General features: G+C 39.9%; 1 protein-coding gene across 1 annotated transcript in view; it reads left to right on the top strand.

Moving 5' to 3' along the window:
* TNKS (tankyrase) overlaps positions 1–18,936 on the top strand; it is a 128,679-nt gene that overhangs the window by 3,888 nt on the left and 105,855 nt on the right. The window contains exon 2 of the mRNA XM_064148605.1: positions 6,648–6,872. Coding sequence (XP_064004675.1) covers positions 6,648–6,872 — 225 coding nt within the window. The remainder of the gene's footprint in view (positions 1–6,647; positions 6,873–18,936) is intronic.

The following is an 18,936-nucleotide window of genomic DNA, read 5'->3' as shown; positions in this document are numbered from 1 at the left end:
AGATGTCTCTGTTGACTTAACCAGATTATGAACACCTTTACTGTCTTACATGTCCCTCACTTACTGAAAGATTGTATGCCTGAGCTGTATTTTGTTGTAAACTAGCTTAATAATCCTGCATTGGGTGATGCCATCAAGTAGTTGACAAAATACCTTTTTAGCCAGCACAGCCAAATAAATAGGTGGTTCTGTGTGTATGCAAGAGATTGTTGTTGCCTTTTTCTTTAAGGATGCTGTTGACATCTTAAATGGTTGGATAACTTCAGTCTGTGTGAAAATGTGTCACATTTCAGGTATACCTTGCATGGAGGAGTGTGAGATTTTCCTCTCAGCTTTTGTATTTTCTGTCAATTATGTGGTTTGTAGGATGTCAAAGATATACCTCTATTGGTCTATTGTGTTTGAAGCGCGTTGGCAGTGACACTTTCATGGTTCTCTTTTTTTGTGTATCGTCCTCCTTTACTAATTCAAGATTGGCTTCCTAAGCTTTTCTGCCTTTAATATGCCTGAATGGGCAGGATTCCTTTGACTTTTTGACTGAATTTCCTGCAGCTGGCTTTGTAAGATACTTGCTCCTTCTTTCCTGAAACAAGGTTACTGTTAAAGCATTAGTAATAGCGATTTTTTTTTTTTTTCAGAAACAGCTAGATGGATGGACCTGATAGAAATTAGCTGAGTCCTAGCTGATTTCTCTATATCACAGCCATAAGCTTGTCCAGTTCCATGTCCTCTTAATGAGAAGTTTAAGTTGTGCTGGTTTTTGATGTGTTTTTTTTTAATCAAAAAGTTGACCTCCAAGCTCTTAGGTGGCACATTCTTTTACTTTCACAGTTACTCTCTTTCTAGTGTTTAACCTAAGAATATAGAGAGTGCTAATTGTAATTGCTGAACTGTGACTTAATGTGAAGAGCTCTTGCTGGTATCAGCCAAAACTCAGGTACAGAGAAACTTGATTGATGGTGACTTGTAAGAGCATTAGTGATATTCTCTATTTTCTTTCTGCTTGACTCTATAGTAATGCCAAAAAGGTGTTTGGGGAAGGTAGTTTTCTGTAAGCATGCTTCTGATACCACTTTTGATGTTACTAAGAACTGCTGGGAGACAAAATCTTTTTATGGAATTTAATATACAGCTATTATTTGGAGTATTTCTGGAGTACACAACTTAATACTGAAAGCAAAGGGATCTCACTTAGGTTGGAATAGGAGCTGATCAGGTTGATTTGTCAACTTGCAAGATGTGAAAGGTGTGAGGTGCTTCAACATGTGTAAGTGAAGTAAGGAACTGAGTAGTCAGAACTAATGTAACTAGTTAGTGAGTGTTTCTTGAGTAAGAGCCAGGAAACAGCAAGAAGTAGTTGGTAACTTTACTACAACTCTATGCAGAGACACCTGATTTGACCCCTTCACTTGTGGTACAATTTACTGCAGGTTAGTTTAAATTGCCCTGGCTGGAAAGCCTTGTTAGAAATACCATTATTAAACTATTCCAACACATTTTTTTGTGGTTGTCTGATATGTCCTTGCTGTAGAAAAGATGTCTGACCGTAGGCATATACAAACAGTTTGTAAATGTAAGAATGTAAGTCACTGGTTAATTCTACCTTGTGCAACTTAAAGCCGGAGTAGTAGCAATTTTCAGCTGGATTCAAATGGGTAGAATGAAGAGTGCAGATTGTGTAGTCAATTAGGAAACATGCTGGTAACTTTACAGGCTTATACATGGCAAAATGCAGACTTTTGCATGTAAAGAGGTGAATTGATAGATTACTGTCCTCAACTTTGGGATTCATTCTTTTGTATGTTTGTAGTACATAAACTCTGTTAGTGTCACAAGTGTATTACTTCCTAGGAAGTTCCAGTCATAAAGAAAGCAACCTGGTAAATTGCTCTTTTGAATGGTCTTGCAGTGTGTTGTATCTCCTTCCCATTTAAAATCCTTTTAAATATTTTACAAGAGGATATAAATGAAAAGCCTCAGACATTCAGTAATAATAAATTGGGTGCCTTTTTTCTAGCTTGAAGGCTCTTCAGTTTACTTAAATCACTTAGTTTAGTTGTGTTCTGTCTGGTGAAGTGGGAGAAGGACTTCTGAAAGATCTCTCTTGGAGAAAAATCTTGTCCCAGAACGTGCAGCACTAAATCAAAGAGATGTGTAGTGACTTAGCTTGAACTTCTTCCACTCTCTGCTTACAATTTAAAACCATTCTTAAAAGGTTTTGTCTGTAGGATGTATGCTTCTCCACTTCAAGGGCTTGTATTCTCATATGAGCTGTTTAATACTCTAGCGAGTGAGATTATGTTTAGTAAGAGCATCTTTTCTGCTTTGCCTAAGGTCACAGTAATTCCTTCAATAACACTTCCACTTAACCTGCAATTACACAATGCTGTAAAATTGAACTTGTTTTGGAGTAAAAGTGTTCTTAAGAGCAAGTATGTGAAAGGGGGAGAAAAGCACCTTTTGAGAGTTGGAAGTCTTCCATGTGATAAAAACATACCAGCAGCTTTACAGAAGTTTGGCATTGGCATTTTGAAGGGTTCATGCTGTGTTGTCATTGAATGACATTAATTGGACAGTGGGTGAAACACTACAGCTGTACTTAAACTGATCAAACTGACGACTTCATGTATTTGACCCACTGGGGAAAGCATTCTTCTGATTGTAGTGTGAAGTCCATTTGTTTATTTGGTGGTTGTTTTCTTACCAAACTTTCTGAAAATGAATCATGAAATTGTGCAGTAACATATGTGGCTTCTAGGAGTTTTGAGTAAGTGTCTGTAAACTGTTAGTTACCATGTGAAAGCTTGTGACAAGCACAAACTGAACACAGGTTTAACATGAAAGCCCAAACCCTCATGCAAGAGGGTATTGGCTGACAATCCTGTTGTTTCCTTCATTAGTCGTTCAACCTTCTCACCCTCTTCATTTTTGTTCTTTAGGTTCAATGCCTCAAAAAGAGATGGGACAGGACAAGCCTGTGGGCTCACTGTAGCATGTGAAGGGGGACTAGGACTGGTTGTCTTGGCAGTATTAGTAAGCATTTGGTGGTGTCTCTATGTGCTGTCATGTCTGAAGACATTTGAAAGCTTTATTTAGCTTAATTTTGAAGCTGCCAATTTACTGCCTAAAGCATTTCTCCCTCATTTTCCATCTAAAGTGGCAGGTATAATTTGGAAAAAGGCAAGAATAGAAGTAGTTAAATTGTATTTCTCTGACGTGTCTGACTTTCTCTTGATTTGTGTAAAGCTATCATAGCCACGTCCATCTCTTTTTTTTCCCAGGCTTCAGTCTTCGACTCTTTTTCTGAGATGACTGAAGAGATGAAGAGCCTGTCACTCACTCTGAACGTTTGCATTTTCTTTGGTTTGACTGATAAGTGTTTCACCCTTTATTTTCAGATGTCCTGTTATTACTACCTTTTTGTAATGATATTGCTGCTTCCTTTGTCTCTTGGACAATGTTTTCTGACGTACAGTCTGTCCCCTGAAACTTCTAAGTTGTAAGAAGCTAAAAAGAGGCCATAGCTTGTGCATTTTACTTGTGTGGAATTAGCACGAGGTCATAAGGGACCCAGCCCATGAGTGTGCTTTGAAAGCTGGCAGGTGAATCATATCAATACGAACTTGTATGCTGGGCTTCTAAATGTGTCTCTTCTCCATAGTTACCCAGAGTTTGGATGTTTTCCATAGAAACATTCAGTTTGATGGTCTTTTGGGATCTTTTATTACAGGTTCTTTCAGGGGACTTCTTCCTTTAGACCAGGGGTCGTCAAGCTTTTTAAACAGGGGGCCGGTTCACTGTCCCTCAGACACTGTCGGGGGCCGGACTGTAGTTTGGCTCCAGCCCAGTAGTGTTGGGGTCGGACTATAGTTTGGTTGCAGCCCAGTCCCGGCGGGTGCTTGGGGGCTGTGGAAGCTGGCAAGCGGATTAAGTGGCAGGAAGCAGCTGCTTGGTTTCCCCCCCAGCCCCCGGGGGTGGTGGTGGTGGTGTGTGTGTTCTGTAAATACCGGCGGGCCGCATTGAGGGCCGTATCTTGCCCATGGGCTGTGGTTTGAGGATCCCTGCTTAGACTTTGTAAATTGAAGTTGCACTGGAAATGTAAACAATTCAAATTTTTAAAGTAATGTTAAATGACATCACATCAGTTTGTTCGGTTTAAACCAAATGATGTGCTTCATGTGTCACAAATAGCTTGGCATGTGTCTTGTTTTTGACAAAAGGTGACCCTGATGCTGCAAGAGTTTCAGTAATTACCATTACTTTGTCAGATTGGGTCGTGTGATCATTTTAAAGGCTTTCTGGCACTTTGTCAATTCATCTTTTTAGAGATTTGCTAGTGGGCATGGAAGCCATTTCCATAACTGATTGAGATGATGGGATAAAGTCATAATAACATTTACTGTGCTTCTTGAGGACTGAACAGAAGAGCTAATTCACCAAAAACTGTGAAGTTTTTACTGCTGACATTTCCAAAGATACCTTTGTCAATAGCTCTGTGTTCAGCAATACCTTGAAGTATGTATGTAGTCTTGAAAGTCACACTCGATGGTTTGAAAGGGAATATGAGTGTTCAGGCACTGCCAGATTCTTTTTCCTCAAGAGACAAAAAATACATGCAGAGCAAACTCTCTTGCTGTCTTGCTGTTGCAGCACTGGTTTTAGTAGTTCAATCTATAAAAACTAAAGGCTAATAAAATCTGTTGGTTTACTGTTTAGTTGAAAACATCCTTTTATGGCTCTTGTCTTGCTCAGTGTTCTTTTGCTAATCAAATGAACAATATAAGTGTAGGAATTTGAGGGCTTGCTGCTTGCCATTTGTGTCCCAGGCCCCATAGCTTTACTGTGGGACCAGATATCTGTATTAGCTGTTGTACCCATTTAAACTGTCATTTTCTATTTGAAGACTTAAAGGTGATGTTCCCTGACTGTTTTATAACAGTAACAAACAAACAAATCAGTTTTGATGATAGAAGTTGCAGTGATTTACAGTACCACTGGCCTTACTGACAGTTTAGTTAAGAGAAATGTGTCTTTTGGTAGCAGTTTTGTCATGATAAATAAATAGCACTTTTAATAATAGCGGTTTTGATTTGCAAGCTTCCATTTCTGTAGTGCTGTTTGTAACCTGAAGTGATCAGTATATAATGTACCAGAAAGCTTTGTCTCCTCTGCAGTGATAGACTAAAACTGGGTTGCTGAGTTGGTTGCAGGCTCCTCCCTGCAGCTGGTATGGCTCAGCAGATTGTGAAGCAGCTGCTGAACTGTTGTTTAGCCCTGTGTATTAGAGAAAACCTGCTTTGGTGTCTGCTCAGTGTACTAACTTGTAATTTATAGTGGTCCAGTGTCTGTGCTGCAAGCAGTTGAGGGCTCTGTAGAGTGGTGATTGGGGAATCCTTACAGCTATCCAAAAGTAACCAAATTGTACTTGTCAGCTGGAGCCCTTGAGCTCTGTGGCCATACAAGTCTGAGATGTGAGCTGCTGCAACCTCTACTAGATGTGGGCATCTGCCTATGTATCCATGATGTCTTCTGCAGACTGTTCTTCCACACTCTTGCATGTATCTCAGGGAAGAATGCTTCCTTGTGCAGAAGTAAAGATATTGTTAAGCTGTCATAGAAACTCTCAAACCATGGTAAGCTCTGTAAAGGGACTTTCTGTTTTGTGCCTGTCTGTTTAACTCTGTAGCATTAATCAGCTTCTAGAAGACTTGCCCTTCACAAGAGCATTGAAGCACTCTGTGTTTTGTTGAGTAAATTCCTGCAGAATGGTAGTCTGCTGCTTGATTGTCCAGTTATGACATTAACTGGATAAGCTGGTGTGGATGCTGGATCTGGCTTAGAGATCTCACCTTATGGACTGCAAGTGCAAAACATGTTAAATCTGTGCCACATGGCTGTAACTAGTGCACTGCTCTGGCAGAAAGAAGGCTTAGCTCCTTGGAATGGAGGTCCTATCCAGGGACTGCAACTCAGACGTAAAAGATGCCATACTGAAGGTGTCAGGGCCTGGCATGTTGATGCAGGATTTTGAATAGTATTAGTTTAATGATGGCTTTATGGAAGTGGTTTCTCTTGTGGCTGCATTCCTAGTCTGAGACCTTCCTGAGGCATTATTGAGGTCTCAGTCCTCTTTATGTGTAACTTCTTAGTCTGTCAGTTTGTCAGTTGAAGGCAGTTTGGACTTTTCTTTTTTGGTTTGAAGAAAGTTTGTTCTGCTTGAGCACTGACAGTGTCCTTCAGTGTTTGTTAAAATGAGATCCTCTCCATAGTGAAGATCTATATCAAGAGATAATAAGTAAGCAGCTTGCTTTAGGTACATATAGATTATACTAAAGGCTTAAAAGTCGTAAAAGGCTTTTTGAAAAACAATGTCAAGCCTATTGTACAACTCCTTCATGTGATGGAGTATCAGCCAGTCAGGCTAATTGTAATAAAACACTGTTCTCTGTCATGAGTGTTAAGTGAATCTTGTTGTTGAATGTGGTTGTTTCAGCAGGTGAATGTGGTCTCAGTTTATGGTGAATTGAACCAAGAAGAACAGAGACATGAGTAATATCGTTGGATACACTAGACTAAGAGTGAACAATTTTAAATGTTAAATCATATTGTTTTACCAAACAAACTGACTGAAGTATGTTCTCTTACAGGTTTTGGAAGGAAGGATGTTGTAGAGCATTTACTACAGACAGGAGCTAACGTTCATGCTCGTGATGATGGAGGGCTGATACCCCTTCACAACGCCTGCTCCTTCGGTCATGCTGAAGTAGTTAGTCTGTTACTGTGTCAGGGGGCAGACCCAAATGCAAGAGACAATTGGAACTACACTCCTTTGCATGAGGCTGCTATCAAGGGGAAGATAGATGTGTGTATTGGTAAGTGTCTGACACGTTTTTTATTGAGACTTCACCAGCTATGGTTTGTGCAACTGTGTAATTGTTAATATGTTTGTTCTTAATAGCCAACTATTTTAAACTAGCAGGCAGGTTTAATGATAATTATTTTTCATGGTGTATAATACAAGCTTTGCTGAATTTGCATCTGAAAAACTGACTTTGAGAGATTGGCGTAAAAAATCTCTTATTTAAAATCTGAATATGAAAGTTTAGTTTTGGCTGCTTTCAATAAAACTGTCTTTGCTAGAGGAAGTCTTTGCTTTTGGGGCTGCTCTATATGTCATTTTAGTTAGGAGGATTGTTAACCTTTCTATGCAGTATGGGGCAATATCTCATTAGTTCTTTGAAGCTTTCTAGTAGTGGTAGTAGTTATAGGGTAGCATTGTTTACAGGAGTTATATATCTTCAGTGCCTGTGCTGCAGCCTAAAGTCAAAGCATTTTCAAATAAAATTGAACACTTCAATCTTTTTAAATGTGTCTGGAACATAAAAAGCTTTTCAGTTAGGATGTCTTTAACTTTTATGGATTTTCTCAGTGCGTTTAGTATTACATTTTTTTCTAAGTGGGAACTTCTGTTTTTTTATACTCAGATCATTCCTTGAACTTAGTATCAGTTCTGGTTCTTCCCACATAGAACTTGGGTAAAGTGATCTTCTCATCATTCTGTCTTTTATCAAACATGGAAAGGAAAGCTTAATTTTTAGGAACCACGGTTAAGATTGTGAATGTAAGACTTAGTCTATATGTGATCCAGGTAACAAAAGATGATATTCAAAAATCCAAATAACAACATCTGTTTTCTTAGGGACTTAAAATTACAGAAGCACAGAGTGTTAGGGGTTGGAAGGTATAGAGATTGAGTCCAACCCCTCCCACCAAAGCAGGATCACCTAGGGCAAGCCACACAAGAATGCATCCGGACAGGTTTTTAAAGACTACAGGGAGGGAGACTCCACAACCTCTCTGGGCAGCCTGTTCCAGCACTCTGCCACCTTCACTGTTAAGAAGTGTCTCATTGTGTTGAGAAGGAACCTCCTGTGTTCTAGCTTATACCGATTGTTTCTTGTCCTATCACTGGGCACCACCAAAAAGAGCCTGGCACCTTCGTCTTGACACCCACCCCTCAGATTTTTATTGACATGGATGAGATCTCTCAACCTTCTCGAGATTTAACAGCCTCAGGTCTCTTACTTCATAGGAGAAATGTTCAAGTTTTGCAGTGATCCTTGTAGTTTTCTGTTGGACTCTCTCCAGCAAATCCTTGTCTCTTGAGTTGGGGAGCCCAAAACTGGATATGGTATTCCAGATTTAGTCTCACCAGGGAAGAGAAGAGGCGGAGGAAAACCTCCCTACACATGCTGGACATGGTTTTCTTAATGCATCACAGGATGCCATTAACCCTCTTGGCCACAAGGGCACATTGCTGTCCACTAGGACTCTGAGGTCTTTCTCCATGGAGCTGCTTCCCAGCAAGAAAACTGCTTCAAATAAATGTGTAAATCTTTTAAGAAGGTTTTGCCTTTGCTTTATTGCAATACTTGTATCATTAGTTAAAATCACCAAAAGCAGAAGGAAAGAAATTTGGAGAAAACACCAAAATACATCTGTTTATTCCACTTCTTTGTTTTACAAGGCATGTGATGGACTTCATTGCATGTGTGTGAGGCAAAAGGTATGGAGAATATTCTACAGAACTTACCAAATGTAGTTAATTATGCAGCAGTGCTGTGGGAAGAGATCATTGATATAGTAGGTCCCATTAACAGCCTACTGTGGCAACAATGAATGAAGAGTAAGCTTGATTCCAGTCAATAACTGGAGTTTTGTGTGTAACATAATGGAAGCAATTACTGCAATCTGGCTTTGAAACTGCTGGCTAAAACCACAAATTAAATGGGAGAAGGGTGACAGTAAGAGTCTGAAAAGTGACTTGTAAAAGGAGGATTGAGTTTGCTTGCTTTAAAAATACTTGCCTTCGTTAGTCTTCCAAAAATTTCATAGAAACCAGCAGATGATGCAGAAATAGGCCTTTGTGTTCATAGGTGATAGGATGAAAGGATGCAAGATGATTGTGAGATGATTTCAAGATTTGGAAGGGCAGCATGGATAGTGTTGCTTTGGGTGGTTTGTCTACAGACTCTGTGGTACTCTTGGAAGGTGATGGAGCAGTACTATCAAGATGGTAGATTATGTAGTGTATCAGTTTTGATATACAATGTAAGCAATAATTTCAGATTATTTAGAACTAATTTCCATAATCAAAGAAATGATGAAACTTTGCCCACCCTCCCCCCCACTTTGGAAATCACCCAGACTAATACTCATCCAGCTCTGAAAATTGAAGCTTATTTTTACAGCTTAGCTCAATATACAAGTAGATATTTACAGTATATATAGTTATATACAGAAATACACAAGGTAAAAGGTAATACAGAAACACAACTCCCCTCCCAGAAACCTGAGTCCCCAGGAGGGGCTTCCATCCAGCCTTCCACCTTCCCCCTGCCTCTCTCAACCTTATCCCAGTCCCAAGGAAGAATGGAGGTTCGGCCAGGGGATTAGGAAGTGAAGTGGGTTAGTCAGGGAGGCTAGAGAGAGAGAGATGCAGCTTGAAGCTCCCCAGCAGGACTGAGTGCCTTATCTATGTTTTGAATCTCAGCAAGCCTATGAGTGAAGTAGACCTCACCATTGCTTTCCTTTCACAGCCTGTAATCTAGTCCTTTTCACCAAAACGTTCTCGCTAGCCTCAGACTAGCAGAGAAGGCAAGATCATCAGTGACTGGATTTGATATGTGCCGTACTGTGATACTCTTTTGGTCCGTATAGTTGATTCTATAAAACCGTTAGTACATGGAGCACAGGTAAAGAAGCCTTTTCCTTAGTATTTGCAGTGAGTTTGTTAGCAAAACTGTAAAAGGTTTTTTTAAGTGCTTCTAGTGCATGCAGTGGTAAGGATCCATCAGCAATTACTTGATGTGTTTTTACTGGCTGCTTCTGGGTGAGTTATAAAATTCCTGCAAAGATTCTGTGGCATGATGAATTCACTGTCTCAGTGCTACAAAGTGTCTGTAATGGTGGTGTCAAGGTACATTTGTTTCTTCTTGGCTGGAGAACTTCTGTGGAACTTGGTCTTGGTTTTTTTTTTTTTGCTTGCTTGCTTGGTTTGTTTGTTTGTTTTCCTCCATTATTACCCTCTTTGCACTTGAGACAGTAAGCAACAAAATAAGTTTTCTAAGCCAGCATGTTTTGCAAGATACAGGTTCTGCCCTTAACATAGGGATCACTGTTTTTAAAATGTCTCCAAAGTGTCAAAATACTGCTCACCTTGCTGTTATTCCTCACCACTTGGGAAGAATTCATTAGCCTATTAGCTTCTGTTATGACATATAGTTAGACTGAAATTCATGAAGGGACTATTGTATGACCCCTTCCCACAGGACAGCTAAACCTTTTGTCAGGACTTGAAAAAAATATGCAAGGTAGTTTATGGGTAGAACTACTGCAGAGTGAACATTAAGTTACAGAAATGGTGGTTTGCCCATCTTGGAACTGCCTTTCTGTTTGATTGCCTTGCAAAGAAAGCATTGTATATCAAATAGTGAAATTATTAGAGTTTATAATATTTTTGCCCCTTAAGATTTTCAAATGCTCAAAGCATTTTGCCTTCACTCAGAGGAATTGCACTGCTCTAAAAGTTGCTGCTTATGCATAGTGTTTGTTGGAGAGATTTACTGAATTCCCAAAGAGTCTTGGACAACTGGTGTTCTAGAAGGAAGCTTAGATTCAAAGAGGCATTCCAGGAATCTGATATCCAGAGGCTTGTTAAATCATTGGAGAATGTTCTTAAGTGAGTATTCCAAATACTTTGCATAAAATATTTAACGGTTGCTGTATAAAACAGAAAACTTGTGAATATTGTTAGTATTCTTGCTTTGATTTTAAAACTACACAGTTGGAGTCTTCCTGCTACTGTCTACTCAGGGGAGGAACCGAAGGCTGAGGTCATACATGGTAATTTGGAGGCACTGTAGTACTATTGTCTTAGTAACAATGGTCTGGAGTGTGAGACAACAGGGCTTTTGTCAAAAGTGGTTTGTGGCACTCTAGCATGACAGTGCTTGCAGGTGGACTTCAGCAGAAGGGCACAAGGGAAGCTGATCAGTTCCTGGATGTGAAGGATGTGACATTGCATGCTGGTATGACACCTGTGTGCAGACAGGTCTTGTAATGCAGTCTTCAGGAGATACTGCTATGGGGAAAAATGACCAAATGAGATGGATTTGTTGCTCTAATTGCCTTGTGGAATCCTTCCTTCTGGCATTTTGCATCTGTGTACATGTAGCTGTGAGAGGTGATTTATGAAGATCTGTGAGCTGTGTCAGTTGCCCAGGGAGGTTGTGGGTGCTCTCTCCCTGAAGATGTTCAAGGCCAGGCTGGATGAGGCCTTGAGCAACATTTTCTAGTGGGAGGTGTCCCTGCCTATGGCGGGGAGTTGGAACTGGATTGTTTTTGAGGTCACTTCCAACCTAAACCAGTCTGTGAGGTACCGGGAGCCTTGAAATGACTAAATCGTTAATGTAAGATGAAAGTGCTCTACCACACCATTTTGAAAGACCAAACATTGAGCTGGATTAATCCTGAAGTTAAGACCTCTTCAGAAACAGAATCACACAGTAAACTTGATCCTTACTTCAGGTGAAGACAACATGTCTTCAGGCCTATGCCAATAAAATGACTTCTCATTTTCCTATTTGGAATTAATGATCCTGAAGACTGTCACTTTACTGTGTTGCTTACAATCCTTAAGGGTATAATCTATGTTATGGTATTTATATTGCTAAAGGATGATTGAAATTCAGCTTCATGAAAAAAAGTTGAGAAGGACTGCCTTGTCTGGGATTTCATACACTGTATATTTTGGAAGCCATCTGTCTTTCTGCTAGATTTAAACTGTATTGACAATGTATTGCAATATATATGTGGAGTTTAGATGTTTTCCCAGTCCCGTTTCTTTCCTAAAATTCAGATGTCAATAAAATTAATCATTTTGCCTCGTTTGACTACTTGGCACAGGAGAATCTGTGGGGTACAAGAAAAGAGTATTTTATGACATTTCTCTATAAACATTGATTAAATGATCAACTAAGGAGGTAATAGAGTAGTATGAAAAACAGTACTGGTGAATTTGCTGCAGGGCATTTATGGGAAATAAAGTCTTCAAAAGTACTCATCTTAACTGCTGACAAATTGAGAGGGGGAAAGGAAGTTGCAAATTATCCACGCCAGAGTAATGGAACACATGCTGCTTTTGCAGATACTGAATCTGCTTTCAGATGTCCAATAGCTGTTTACAGTGGCTTTCTAAATATCCTGCAGGAATACTTAATCTTATGGGACTATGCTTCTGATTACTGTGGCAATATCTACCTTTAGCTTCTTGGAGGAACCATGTGGTCTTAATGCCATTTGAATGTGGTTTAAAAACAGTCTCTAGAAATGTGTAGTTGTTCAGGCATGAATGAGTGGGGCCAGGATGTTTGCTTAATGTAATGGAAAACATTGATTAAAGTATTACTGTAGGTTATAAAGGTCTTGCTTGTAAAAATGTGCAGGCAATTAAAGATCTGTGAACAATGTAAGATGTCTCTTTTTAGTGAATCAGTTATTCCACAGTGTAAAGCAAATGTACAACATGGACTATGGATGGCTAAAGCCCACTGAAAATGCTGAGTGTTTGCCTCTTGTCCTCTGTAGTCTTCACTTCAGTCTTTTATGCAGTTAAGACTCGTAATGAATATAGATTCCCATACTCCAGTAATTAATTGTTGTCATTTGTTTGCTTTCATACAAAAGCAACACATGTTTTGGATAAAGCTATTCCTTTCTAGGAAAGACTGAAGTGTCTGAAGTGAATTCTGCTATTTATGTGTTGCTGTGAATAGTCTTCATGTTTTGCTGCCTTGTCCATGCAAGTAGTCCCAAGTAATTTCTTGGTTAGATGTGATGCTCTTGACCTGAATATGGTATTGGGTACTTAACCTATATGATAAAAGCTCTAAGTGGAACTGGCTACAGCAATTTTTATTTTCTTGACTGGAGTAATGAAAGGATAGTGCAAGGCTCAAGTGTGACCCAGGAGAGGAGCCCACTCAGACTGATCTAATATGCAGTTTTCTTTAGCATGAGACTCGTGGTAGTGATGGTATCTTACCTGACAGACTGTGAGAGTTTGCAGCATAGAATATTTTCTTGCCAAGGACCTAATGCTGAATAGGATAAGACTTGCACTGTTCAGTGTCAACAGGGTGTGATGGTGAGCAGTTCTGAGACTGGAGAGCAAATAGATAGAGCTTTGTCCTTTATGAAAGGAAAGGAATGCAACTATTTCACTTGGTCTGATACAGTGGCTGTGGAAAGTTTCCAGGACTGATACATGTAGTACAGCTACCAAGTCAGTTGTTAATAGAGTTTTATATCTGCTTGAACGTAATATATTCTGACCTTTCTGATGTACACTTCAGAAAGACAGTCTTTGAGAATACTCCTGTCTTCTGACTGATGTGTAGGTTTTGTACAATTTCATGGGCTGATCAGCTTAGCTTAGTATTCCTAAGATTTCATGTACTGCTTGTATTTCTTAAACATTTGGTAACTAACATTAGCTGTGGACTAATAAGTTCACAAAATTGGCACGAGGTCCAAATTCTATGCAAAAATATGCAAAAACTGTTTGGCATCCTGGTGCTGCTTTAAGAGTTTCAGCTCTTAATTCCATTAAAATGTTACTGTGTGTTCTGTAGGGGCTGTTACTAAGATATCATCCCCAAGTTACATAGGGTTTAAAGCTAGTAGGCACTGAAGTTCACCAAGCTCATGTCCGGAAAAGGCTGTGAACTTAGACTGTGACAGTTTTGTTGGTTTGATTTTTCTTTTCTTTTTTTTTTTTTTCTTTCTTTCTGGTGCTCACCTCACTGAATGGTCGCCTAAGAGTTGCTGCTAGGGTTTAAATCACTTCAGTGCACATTTATCCTGGTGCTAAGAAGAGAAACTGGTTTTAATTATGCATCCACTTTTTCTGTGTCAGGAAAATACAGCTCCAGGACAAGTTCTAAGAAACTTGTGAGGCTTTTCAGTGTTACTTCCTGAGTGTTATATTTTAGTGCATTCTGATAGCCTCATAGCTAATTCCACGTGCAGTCTGTCACCTGACTTCCACAAGTTGTTTTTTTCCTCCAGTTTTCACCTGGAAGTGGCTAGCACATGTAGAAAAAGATGGGAACTGGTCTCTTAACTCTCCTGAGTTCCTTTCTCTCTTAGGATGCTACTTGTTGACCTGATTTGCCTCGATGGCTGCTCTTGCTTTTCAAAGACACTGAAAGCAGGGCTCGGAATCTGTCCAGTGGAATATCAGGATCACAGCTGACATTTATTTGAATAGAACTTGAAAACTTGAAGTAAAAAGGTGATTTTGTTCAGAGAAGAGTGAAAGTGGGATCAAGCAATGAATACTTGTCCTTAAAGCAGCTTTCAGTTAGGGATATAGATGGAAAACAAATTTCTCAGAGTAGGGCAGCAGTTAAGATTTGTAGCTGTTTGATAACTGGTTTACAAAATCAGGTGCTTGGAAACTAAGTAGCTGCAAAATAGTTGCTTGCAAGGAAAGACACAAGATGTAGTTGTGCCATAGTGAGGCCTCAGTGTACCATCTACAAATGGGCTTAATGTTTTGGTGGTTTTTTTTAAATTAAGCTTTTGATTTAAAGAATCTTCTTTGCCACTTTACACACGACTTACATGTTCCAGATCACTATTTGAATTCATATGTGATTTTTAGCCTCTATGTGAAATGGGCACAGATGTGGGAGGTTTCTTCTGAACTTCAGGAAATCACTGGTATGAGTTGCCCAAAGAGATTGTGGAGCCTCCTTCCTTGGAGTTACTGAAAAGCCACCTCAACCCAGTTCTGGAAACTGGTCGTAGGTGGCCCTGCTTCAGCAGGGGTGTTGTCCTGGTGATTTGCAGAGGTCCTTTCAATCTCAACCATTCTGTGATTCCATGAAAAGGGAGTGCATGTGCATGACTGCAAATAAATGTGATTAAATAAATACTTAGTGTACTATCTTCTGTTGCTTGTTCGCTCAAAGAAAGGTTGGGTGTGGTTTTTTTTTCTTAATAATTTGTAATTTCTTGTTGTTGGGTTTGGTGGTTTGGGGCTTTTTTTTTTGTGTGTGTGTGTGATGTAACAAGCTTCTGGAGTACTTAGATTTTTGAGGGTTCACTGTAGAAACCCCAAATCTTCCTGTACACTACACAGCTTTTGGTGTAGATTGTGTGCTTGGGCTGTATGTCCTGTAAAAATGGACAATCTCTTCCATGATGCAAAATCTTCCCAAAAAACAACAATGACAAAAAAAAAAAACCCAAACACTATAGTGACACTAAGATTTTGAGATTGCTATCTAGAAGGCAGCATTCTGCATAACTGGTGTGTACTTCTCTTGTTTTTACCTGAAATGGAAAATTTTAACTTGAAAAGTACTCTTTCCAAAAATGGAAAAAGGATTATTTACTTCAAGTTTGGGCAAAAATGAGGCTTTGAATTACTGCTTATGTAGGCTGAACAATTTCTAACGCTGGCTCTTTTTCTGAAGGCAGAAGGATATTATCACAGTGCTGTGCTGCCTACAGAATCCAGAACTTTCTGCTTATTCTCTTTCCTTATGTGTATTTAATCATTGGTAAGCAGAACTGGCATACCAGGGAGCAGTTTTTAGTGTTTCTAATATATAGAAAACTAATCATAGTTAAAGTACACCTACTTGTGGGGAAACTATTATGAGCAGTCAATGAGGCAGGAGGGAGCCTTTTAAAAGGTTTATTTTTGCCCTGATAGTTGCAATGATGTCTGTGATTTTGGTTGCCTGGTTTAGATCCTTTTCCCCCTACCTTACTTTAATTACTCAAATCTGATTTCTGGAACACATAGTGCAAACTTAGTTCTAGGATACACTGCAGTGTGTTACAAAGTAAGGTTTGTGGTATGTATATATAGACCAAGGGTTGGGCTGCCTTGTTAAGGGGTTAACACTAAGGGACTGAAGTCTATGAAGTACTCTTCTAGGATAAGCAGTGAAAAGGCTAAGAGAAAAGAGTCTTTCTGAAAAATCAGAGCTTGCATGAAAATAGGATCAAGTCCTTTTAGAGTGATGCTTTGTAATATGCTTTTTGTCTAGAGCTGCCTTCTTCCCTCAAAATAAAAGTTGACATTGTGAGACCTTGTGTGTGATGCTGCTTTGATGTTTTCTTATTGCTGCCTTAAGGTCTGTTTTTGTGAATTGTTCACCTAAGCTGAAGTAAAGTCTGGTGTCTAAGCATTGTTTCCATTTTGTGTTTTACTCAGCTCAATAGGTAGTTACATTCTATTACTGTAGGAATTGGTACAGTGTTTTTCAGCGTGTGAGTGCATGAGAACCTACCTTTCAAAGAGCAGATCTGTGTCAAACGCGAGATGTCCTCTGTCCCTGATGGACCAAATGGTCATGTAAGCCATAAAGCAAGAAAACCCTCTGCTAGGAGCCATCTGCTACATCTTCTGCGTGCGGAGTCTCTTAGTATATATCTTTGCCCTCAGAAGTTGCTATTATTATTGCTAATCTAATTACAAGGTAATAAAAACTTGCAAGCAGGTCCTATGATTTCATCTAGATTGTCATATTTGTCCAAAATACCGTGTCTTTGCTAGAGGTATCTTTCTTTTATTTAGCTATTTAGGACCTTGTGTCCATATTAATTTTAAAACTGTCTCTTCAAGAACTGGCCTGCAGGATTGCTGTTGTAGAATGGTTTGGGTTGGAAGGGGCTTTTAAAGATCGTGCAATCCAACTCCCCTGCCATGGACAGGGACAGCTTTTGTTAGATCACTTTGCCCTGTACAACCTAACCTTGAACATTGCCAGTTGTGAGGCATCCACAGTTTCTTAGGGCAACCTGTTCCAGCCTTACAGAAGTTCAGGTAGATGACAGCTTTAGCTTTTCCTTTGATGTTATCACTTCGTTGTAGAAGGCTACCAGTTTAGTCAGGTATAATTTCCCCTTCAGTTCTAATTGACTCCCTATTTTCTGAGCATTGGGATGTGTTCACTAGGAAGATCTGTTCTGTGATCTTACTGAGCACAGAACTGAGGATCACTGGTTGATTGTTCTCAGGGTCCTCCTTTCTGCCCTTTTCCCAGTCACTGGGAATTTGCCTAACTGTCATGACTCTTCAGAGCCATTGACAATGGCTTGGCAACTACATCAGCTGATTCCTTCAGCACCCTGGAGTACATCTCACTGGGTTTGTGCATGTTCAGATTCCTTAGGTGGTATTGCATCTGATCTTCACTTAGTGAGAGGCACTTTCTTCTCCAGTCCCTGCCTTGAGGTTCAGATGCATAAAAGATGTAGGAAGGGAGATTACCATTGGAAAATGAGACCAAAAAATGGATTACCTCATCTTTCTTTATATTGGTTGTTACTAATTCTCAGGCATAATTTGTCCAGGGGGTACTGTTTTCTTTAATCTTCCATTTCCTAGCCAACCTTCCTATAGAAGACCTTATTATTATTTGCATCTTGTGCCAAATTCAGTGCCAGCTGTGCCTTAGCTATCTGGACAGCATCGCTATTCTATTCCTAGAATAACATGTCTCTGGTTCCGCTGCCTATCCTTCTTACTTTTTAGTTTTAGCTAGGAATTAATCAGTTAACCATGTTTTCCTCCTGCCTTCCTTGCCTGTTTTCTTACATGAGGGAAGCAAGAGCTCTTGACATCTAAGAAAAGAGAACTCCAGTTATGTGAGTCTTCCTGCAGTGTTTCAGCGATAGTGATCATATCACAGCTTTCCACCAGTAAAGTTGCTTGCAGTTCTTCATGTTTGCTACCCGTGCTGGGTAAGTTGGTATAAAAGTACTTCAGCTTGGTCATCAACTATATTGCCTTTTTAAAGGAACACACAAATTACTTTGAGGCATTTCAAAGGTGTTTCCATTTTCATTCTTAATGTATCAGTAGTCTCTAACTTCTTCCAGCTACTTTCTGCTGCTTCAGAGCTCTTGCTACTTGTCTGCTGCTTTCTGCTACTGTCAAATCTCTCTGCCTCTGCTGTTGGAAAGCACTGTTCTGATTCCCCCCCCCCTTTTTTTTTTTTTTTGGCTTTGTTTCAGCATTATGTAGCATTTCTTGTGTAAGCTTCTGTTCATTGACTTTGTACTACTGTGATCGGCATATTCGTCTCTTTCTCTGTCTGGTCCCAACAAAGAACAAAAACAACATGCTGGTTCATTTGGAATAAACCTGTTGTCTGGGGTAATGGGAAGTTGAGGTGCCCTGAACAAGGGAAGTAGGGAAGGCAAAATGATGGAAGTACATGGAGCCAACAGTGATGTACCAGGACTTTGGCTGACCCTATTAGTTGTGCTCTTAACTATGACAACAAAGTGATCTTTCTCAGGTATTGTTGCTGGCCTGTGTTCCTGTACTGACCTTTCTTGAACCAAGCAGAGCATGTCACGTCATTGCACAGTGGGCTCGATTGGGCAAGTGATCACATTTATAATCTGCCTTCTTGCCTGATCAAACGTTTGCAGCCACCCAAAGTGGTGTGACCAGCATCGTGCTGGGGATGGTAATTCTGCCATCCTGGTCTAGGTGAAATTACAGCCTGTGATAGTGCTGTAATTTTTTGTAGAGGTCTGCTTTACAAGCCTTTGCTGTCCTTAAATGATGATTGAAAAAAAAGTACTATTTTTAATTGGGATATGATGTGGTAAGAGGAAGGCTGCATACTCTCCTGCTTTCTGCCTCGGAGGTGTTACCTGTTCTTATCTTCCTAGGGCTGCTTCTTATTCCCGTGAAGCGTAGTGTTTGGACCTTCCCTCTTCAATTTAAGCTAAGCACTGCTCCCTGTATTTTCCAACCTGTCTTAGCTGAGCTGGCAGTAGTGGTTGAGGCTGTGGATTTCAGCTGGTCAGCCTGTAACGCTCAAAGCTTTAGAGCACGGG

Source organism: Pogoniulus pusillus, chromosome 9, assembly GCF_015220805.1.
Source record: "Pogoniulus pusillus isolate bPogPus1 chromosome 9, bPogPus1.pri, whole genome shotgun sequence".
Taxonomy (NCBI): domain Eukaryota; kingdom Metazoa; phylum Chordata; class Aves; order Piciformes; family Lybiidae; genus Pogoniulus; species Pogoniulus pusillus.
This window is presented reverse-complemented; position numbering and strand designations above follow the sequence as displayed.